General features: G+C 37.1%; 1 protein-coding gene across 3 annotated transcripts; it reads left to right on the top strand.

Moving 5' to 3' along the window:
• The first annotated feature begins 657 nt into the window (after positions 1-657).
• On the top strand, positions 658-7,956 carry LOC135943582 (caspase-2-like). 3 transcript variants are annotated; one of them, XM_065490210.1, is made up of 12 exons: positions 658-848; positions 912-1,162; positions 2,324-2,499; positions 2,847-3,060; positions 4,410-4,582; positions 4,639-4,879; positions 5,046-5,243; positions 5,299-5,442; positions 5,503-5,594; positions 5,889-6,070; positions 6,126-6,235; positions 6,956-7,956. In XM_065490210.1, exons 2-12 carry the CDS (start codon positions 968-970, stop codon positions 7,139-7,141), a joined length of 1,911 nt encoding a protein of 636 aa, XP_065346282.1. In that variant the 5' UTR covers positions 658-848; positions 912-967; the 3' UTR covers positions 7,142-7,956. The 3 variants fall into 3 exon arrangements, with proteins under 3 accessions (XP_065346282.1, XP_065346281.1, XP_065346280.1); XM_065490209.1 differs by having other exon boundaries at positions 658-1,162; positions 4,413-4,582; XM_065490208.1 differs by having other exon boundaries at positions 658-1,162.
• Positions 7,957-8,020: the final 64 nt, after the last annotated feature.

The raw sequence follows: 8,020 nt of genomic DNA, 5'->3' as shown, positions 1-8,020 counted from the left end.
ATTAATACTTCGGAAAAGTTAGTGATTTTTCGTCCAATTTCTGGAAAAAAATAGTTTTGGGGAAATTGCATGCAGAACTTATGCTATTATTGTAATTTTTTCTCAGTCATTTGTCATAAAATCCAGCTTAATTTTGGCCTATTTTGGTCCTGGTAAGTTCAAATCAATTTTCGAACGGATTTTCCGGGAAATTGACCTGGGGAAAATATTTTGTCTGCATTGCATACAATTCCAATTTTTATAAGCTTTCCAAATTTGAAAAGATTTTGGATCTCACACTCAGCTTAGCAGCTGAATTATTAAGTCAAACTCGTGCGCCTTTTATGTGATTTTACAGCCGTAGAAGGTTTTCAAAAATGGAGAAAATTCGGAAACCGCTAATAAAAGAAAGTTTTCCTTTGAGATAAATAATATTATCATCTTATTTTATATTCTGTGTCATCTGTGTGATAGCAATAAGAAAAAATCGCACTTTCTCGGATCAATAATATCATAGTTGTTGCGTGACGTGTTCTCTTTGTTGAGAATACAAAAATTCCCGCTCAATGAGGCGATCGCAAGGCTCGACTTTTTATATGTAATACAGCATCACGCTGAAATCACGTTGCGGTCACGGTCCACAGGTGGCGTCGTAATCGACTATAACCACCACTAACACACTCAACACTCAACACAGTATTGTCAACTCGATTGCGAGACATGACTCACGCTTTTCTCACTCATTTCGACGTGTTTTACACTTTGTTGTCTGCTTTGTGATACAGTTTGAGACAGACGGCAGCCACAACCGCGCTCACATTGAGGACGACACCGAGCGAGGAGGGCCTGGACAACCGTCGGGACGCTTGGTATGGAATGGAAGGACATGGGGGGCTGTTTGAGCATCATGACCTGCAATACACCTTCTGCAGCTGACGACAGATCCGAGGACGCAGAAGAAGAGATTGACGGAGCTCTGTCTGCAGCGATGCAACCATTGCTCAGGAACGTCGTCGCCGGAGGGATGGCCGCTGAGCCACAGGTGCCCCGCATGACCCCCGAACAGGTCGCCTGCATCAACAATAGTATGGAATCGTTGGTCACGGTTACAAACAGCGTTAGTATCCATCGGATTATTGAGGTGATGCGCCAGAATGGAGTTGAAATTGAGGAGTACAAACTGGTGAGTGAGTTTAGCCCAGTGACCTTCCGGGTCAAATATGAGCAGTGTTGTTTATTAAGTATGTATGTATGTATTTAGATATTTTAAATAATAGAGATCATCGATCACTCGTTTATTGATAAATTAATTTTGGAAGAAGGGTTGTCAATCATTTTATGCCTATGAGTTTAAACGGTTTTATAAAATGTTTGCCTTGAAAAATTGAAATCTGAAGCTTTTGCTTTTGAATTAGGTTTAAAATTAGAGGATAAAACCTATAATAATATTTGGATGGCAAATTCAAAACTTTTATAAATAAATTATTACTGTTTCAAGCATGATAAACTCTGCGAATTATTTAATTTTAGTTTTAAACTTTAAAGGACGTCAAGCAAATAATATTTGAAATTTCGTGCTTAAACATTTTTAGTCAAAAAGAGTGTCTTTGAAATTATTAGAAATGGCCACAGCGTCAGCAGACAAGAGCTGGACAAAGAAGAGAGGCCATTTTAATTTTGTGACAACCCTTAATATGAAGGCCACTTATAATGAAGCTTAATAGGTCATTATTTGTAAAAATCCTTTTTGCCTTAATTTGAAATACTATCTAAAAATTAGGAAATGATTAAAATTTCTCGCCGTTTTTAAATCTGCATGCTAATCAAGCGGTGAGCATCATCTGTCTCCCAATTGGAATCATGATCTGTTTAGCGTAGGTGGGAAATTTACTTCACAATTTGCACGCCGGAGAAAGGGATCAAAAGAAAGCTTTTTCGATAAATTTGGCAAATAATGCCAGGACTGGGGACCCTCCTAGACTTGGTGGTCATGCCCTGCCAGGTGCTTCCCATGAAGGGTATTAAATCCAGGTCCACAGAAAACATGGTCCTGGGAATACCCTCTTTAATCCCATCAGGTTGGCGCTGAAAGGGTTTTTTATTGTTGCTCCATTCCGATTGTTTGTCTATAAAAGCAACCCTGAAAAGCGATGACGTCACGATGCACTTGTTTGTAGTATCGCTTTGGCCTATTTCTCAAAATTTAACGACGCTCTGACTATTACAATTAAAAGAAATATTGACGTACATGTCCTTAAAATCACTAAATTTTGTATGAATCATATAGGATCTGTGAAACAATAGCTCACTTTCAAAATGTATCTGATTCATTTCCGTTCTGCAGACTGGAGACAACTCAAAGACCGAGCAGGATGTTCGGCAGTTCTACACTAAATTATTATATTTGGATCACCCCAACATGTTTGAGGAACTCTGCAACACCTGTCATCTTCTGGGATTCGACGACATAAACAAGCACTTCATTAAGCTCATGCCGTCACGTCCACGCCCCATTACACGGTAATATTCTAATTAAATAATTTGTTTGGTACAAGGTGATAAAATAAATCATCCAGACCTGATCGCAAATAATAACAAATTTAAAATTGGCTCGTGAAGTTAATTTTTTGGTTCTAACAGTCACTTTTCTTTTTATGTAAATCCAGGAAGTTGAATTTATCAACTTGCTCAATCGGCTTAAGCTCTACTTAGGCTAAGGAAATAGATCTTATCAAAATTGAAAAGATCTCCTTATCTTTGCTGTATATTTTAAGACTGATAAGTCTCAACTAATCAGCTATTTTAAATTGTCTTTTTAATCCATTACATAAATAAATATTAATATTAATTAATATGTTGTGTTTCAGCCAAATTAGTGAGGAGTCGGAAACAACTCAAACGATGCTTTCGTCAAATGGCGATGAGGCTCAAGAAGAATTTGTTGGCATGAATGAAGAACAACGCAATTTGATCATGAGCAACATAAACAAGCTCGCGGACCATATCTCCAACGCCAATCTCAAAGATGCTGTGGACTTGATGAGTGACGTGATACCTTCAGATCAATACTCATATTTTAAAGTAAGTCCAATTTGCGCATTTATTAATTTCCATCAAGGGTTTTCCCAAACGCACAGGGTTTTTTTAGTAACAGAAAATATGTCGTATTCTATCGTAATGTATATGATGTAGACCGACATAAAACTTAGGTTTGCAAGTAATGAAGATTTTATATTACAACGTTTTTAACTGACCAAAATATGGAGAGTGTTAGCTGAATGATTTTTACTTTTTATTCACTACTTGAAATTGTTGCTGGTAACAACGTAACAGAAGTTTTTGTGATAAAAATAGAAATACATATGTACAGTTTTGAGGTGTAAGTGTTGACTTCCTGTTTCACCATCTTGCTTAATTCAAAGTTACAAAAGTTGAATAACAGTATTTGAATTCCTTTCTTTCGCACGTAAAGTCATTATTATCGCTTAACATTTTTAATTTATTGTTCTGTTATTTATTGTTAATTAAGTTTTTCTTTAAAATATTAAGAACATAAGTATTAAAAATTTGGATTCCAAATTTGCAAGTAAAGCTGCGCAGAAAATGTATGCAAAGTCCTCTTATTGAAATATCTAAAAATTAGGAATATGCAATAAAATCCCAGGTTGCCGTTTGAATTTTTGAGAAAATCGGTTTAAAGAGGAATGATACTGGAAAAGCCTGGAAAATGCTCTTTGCCAATGCATAAACTCATCCCTTAGGATTCAGTTAAAGCCTAAATTGATTTGAGAAGCACTGGAATTTTTTGAGAAAATTGGCTGGAAAGTTACCGTGCTTTTCAAATGGCAATGGCTGTCTCCTTACTTGAAATCCGATTTAATTTCAAAACCAAGAGTTTCCCCAATGAGTGGCACACACCGTTGGACAGATCTCGACGAGAGGAATCGGAACATATGCCAAGAAAATATTCCAAGCACTGTAAATTTCGGAGAAAAATGGCAAAATGTTGAATTTTTATTGTAGGATGCCTTAAACAATTGACCGATAAACAATTTGTTCAACAATTTGCAATAATAAAAAAAACCTTCCTACAATAAAAATTCAAATTTCGACAATTTTCTCCAAAATTTACAGTGCTCGAACATATTTACTTGGCATATTCCGATTCCTCTCGTCGAGATCTGTCCAACGGTGTATGCCACTTATTGGGGAAACTCTTGGCTTTGAAATTAAATCGGATTTCAAGTAAGGAGACAGCCCTAACTAATCATTGTGGTGTGCTCAGCTCAACAGCCAAATAATGCAATTTTCCTTGTTGAAAGAAAAGGGTAAGGATCAATTCAACAATGAAAATTGGAAGTTTATTGAACTGTGCGCAATTTGTACGGCACCGAGACGCCTGCCTTAAATCGAGTTATTTTGTGTTTCAGAAGACTTCACACACCAACTCCAAAATTGTTGACTTTTTCTCCTACGTTACGCAGATGGAGTGTGAGGACCCGTATAGGCGCTTAGCTGCCGCGTTCATGCGCAATACCCAAGTGACAAATATCCTCAGCCAGTATTATTACTCCAAACCTCGCGAAAACATCTCATACCAAAAGTATCTTTTAATTTGTCCTTGGTTTCTGTTTAAAATAATTCAAAATTCCGTTTCAGCCCGCCTAGACAAACCAATGGAAGCGGAGCCAAACCATCTATTTTAACAGAGAAGCTCAGTGACATCAATCCTGATGTTAAAAAAGCGGTCAAGGAGGGAGCATACAATGAAAAGGCTAAGTTTGTTATGGAAACTCACCAAGATTTGGATGCTGAAGTAGTCTCGAATCCCGGACACATCAAAGTGAAACCATCCAGGAAGAGATTTGATTTGGACGCAAACAACAAATTAAATCGCAAGGTGAGTGCGTTAATATGTAAAACAAATGTAATTATCATTTTTTGAGTAATGAATGTTCCGGTAAATCATTGTATTTGATGATTTGTTGTTATGAAAGAACTGAACTTATCAGCCGCCAATCAGTTTGTTTACTTAACAATTAAATAGTGTCTTATTACAATCACAGGAAGTCTACAGATGCCTGTCCAACCCTAAGGGCTCGGCACTTGTGTTGAACATCTATTCATACCCCCATTACAACCATGAAGAGAAGGAGCGCCAGGGTTCAGAGATCGACACGAAAAATATTACTGCACTCCTGAGGGAGCTAGGCTTTCTAGTTACCAATTTCCCTGAGAATCTTAAGGAGGAAGTTACTGCGGAGGTAAAATCAATTTAACTCTCTATTTATTCAAATGAATTTGACTGGTCTTTTGCAGATGTTTAAGGGAGCCATCAGAAGCTTCGCCCAGAGCATAGACCACTACTGCACTGATGTGTGTTTCATGGTGATCATGGCGCACGGCGAAGAGCTGGAGACTAGTGGTAGAGGAAATGCAATCTTGTGCTCAGATGGCAAGTCGGTGAGTGACATAGTAATTTATTTAACATTTCAATTTAATAAATTCTTCCATTTTTCTCAGGTGCCTATGACTTGGATACACTCGCAGTTCAGCTCACAGTCGTGTAAATTTTTGATAGGCAAGCCGAAAGTCTTCTGCTATCAGACGTGCCGGTAAGAACTTGAAAAAGTTCTTTGGTAATCCAACTAAATAACTAACTCTAATCGTCAGTTACATGCAAACTTTCGGAAAGGTGGCGTTATGAAAAGGTGTGCAGTGAATTTTTCAATCAAAATCACTACATGCACATCTCAGTTTTAGTTATTCACACCAAGCAAAGTTAGGAATGTAGGCTGTTTGCATGCTTTTAGTTGGGCTGTAAAAATCTTTTCTAGTTCCGCCTGATATTATTTTCTCAATTAGTTAGCTGTCATTGTTGCTAAATTTTAATCTGCGTTTCCTTGCAGGGGAATGAGTCCTCAGAACCCTCAGGTGAATCAGTACAACCCGAAAATATCTCCTTTAAGAGTCGGTTGTACTGACGGACGAGGCCATATAGGTCAGCAGGAGACGGTCATACCGACGACTCTAAATTCGAATTCGGAAAGAATTCTGGACGATATGCTAGTGTGCCATGCTGCTCCGCAAGGTATCTGAAAAAAACTAGACCAATTTAATCAATTTACTAAAAATTTGAATTTCAGGATTTCAAGCTCAACGAGACAGAGAGATCGGCTCTGTTTTCATCCGAACCATAATCGAGGTGTTTGTTGCAATGGCCCACGACACACATGTCCAAAGGATGATGGTTGAGGTGAGTTACAACTAAATTACTTGCAAATAGAGGTCTGAGCGATCCGCGCCACTTTTTTTGCTAATATGGAAAGCCAGCCGCGCCAGCCAGAATGTTACTATTATTTTAAAACGCGGTAATTGGGAAAACGATTTAGTTGACTGTTACAAAGTATAGTACCATTTTTTAATTCGTGAAACCTAATTAGATACCCTTGTAAAAAATCATTTTGGGAAAAATTGTTAGAAAATAAACGTAATATGCGAGTTACTCGAGCCGCGCCATGAGCCAGCAGCCGCTTACATTAGTTGAGATTAAGGCGGCTAAGCCGGTTTAGCCAGCAGCCGACAATAATTCGGCAGCTCAGACCTCTACTCACAGAGCATTCAATTATTGTAATGTTGATTCATAACACCATCAAAATCAAGTAGTGAAGCCTGCCAAAAATTTTGGCCTTGAGCACTTTTTTCTGGTGCTGAAATCGTCATGCTGCACGTTACTGTAGGAGCCTGTTGCATGAAACTCTACCAGGCTGACTTGACAAACCTAATTTTCATCAAAGTCCATTTTTAGAACACTCCAGTGTATTAATATTTCGCTCATTTTTTATTTGTTAGTGCATTTCAAATGCTTGAAAAAAAATTGATTTTTATTGAACAGTTTTTTTAATCGATTTATTTTCAAATGTCATGCAATGTGCAAAATTATGTTGTTACTTACAGCATTGAAATTTGTTTTTAGGTCGATCGAAAAATTAAAAGTATGACCAATGAAACGTTCTGTCAGACGACGACATTCGAATCAATTGGATTCGACAGGGAATTGTACCTCCACCCTCACCTGTACCGCGACACGGAAGAGGAGCCTGAAGAAGGCGCAAGTTGCGTCACAGAAAAAGCTGGGACCTCTGAAGGAGGAGACTGTTGATTTAAATCTCGGTTGCTAATTTTTATTATTTATGATTTGCGCCAATTATGTATGTAATTTTGGCGACATTCCTATTATGTGTAAAGGTGTCATTTTCAAATTTTTGGTCTTTTAGCAAGGAAAATTGATTGATTCTCAATCTCAACACTTCTGGGTCCAGTATGATACACTGACTGCGATAGTTATTGCGATAATAATTGTAAACTTTGTGACGAACAAACTAAACCTTTTGTCAACACGATCAAGCATAATCGAGAAACTAAGTTGGTGAGCATTTACTCATTTCATGAGGTTTTCGAAATAGAAAAAATAATTTTTGATATGCAATAGTCACGGACAATTCGTAACTGATGAGTGATATATAAAATAAGTCGTTCTCAAGTATTTGCTCAGTTCAATATCCAAGCAAGCCATTGTGGGATTTAGAAGTATGTTTTGTGTGCTCTCTGTGGTGAAGTCTCGACTGATTATTTATGACATTTACGAAAAATCATGTAGAAACCTCTGTCAATTTTTATTTTGATTTTTCCGTGCCCAACATGTTCTGCGGACCATTTGATACTGCTTTTTAGTTTCATCTGTCGTTGTTTACGATTTTAGAACTTATCATCTTTAGATAAAATTGACTAAAAGCATGTTATTTCATTCATTGACTCTTTATGCATAGCTATCAGAGAACCAAGTGCAATTATATTAGATGTATGCAATGGAATATTGTGAATGCGTAAACTAATTGGGAAAGTTGAATTTCCTCAAAATGTATTATAAGTTACGTTAAGGCCAAATTAAAACTCATCTATTTTAGGTGAACCAAAGTTATTTTTTTTTATTTGAAATAATCCCTGCTTTTTATAGTTAAGGAAAAAATATAAATCATTT

Source organism: Cloeon dipterum, chromosome 4 (assembly GCF_949628265.1).
Source record: "Cloeon dipterum chromosome 4, ieCloDipt1.1, whole genome shotgun sequence".
In the NCBI taxonomy this organism is placed as follows: Eukaryota; Metazoa; Arthropoda; class Insecta; order Ephemeroptera; family Baetidae; genus Cloeon; species Cloeon dipterum.
The sequence above is the reverse complement of the archived record's forward strand: the minus strand, read 5'-3'. Positions and strand labels throughout refer to the sequence as shown.

Excerpts from the sequence above, each read along its gene's own strand:
- LOC135943582 (XM_065490208.1), top strand. The coding sequence starts at position 851 with ATGGAATGGAAGGACATGGGGGGCTGTTTGAGCATCATGACCTGCAAT. Across the intron at positions 5,244-5,298 it reads AGGAGGAAGTTACTGCGGAG|ATGTTTAAGGGAGCCATCAG; the intron begins GTAAAATCAATT and ends GGTCTTTTGCAG. Across the intron at positions 5,595-5,888 it reads TTCTGCTATCAGACGTGCCG|GGGAATGAGTCCTCAGAACC; the intron begins GTAAGAACTTGA and ends GTTTCCTTGCAG.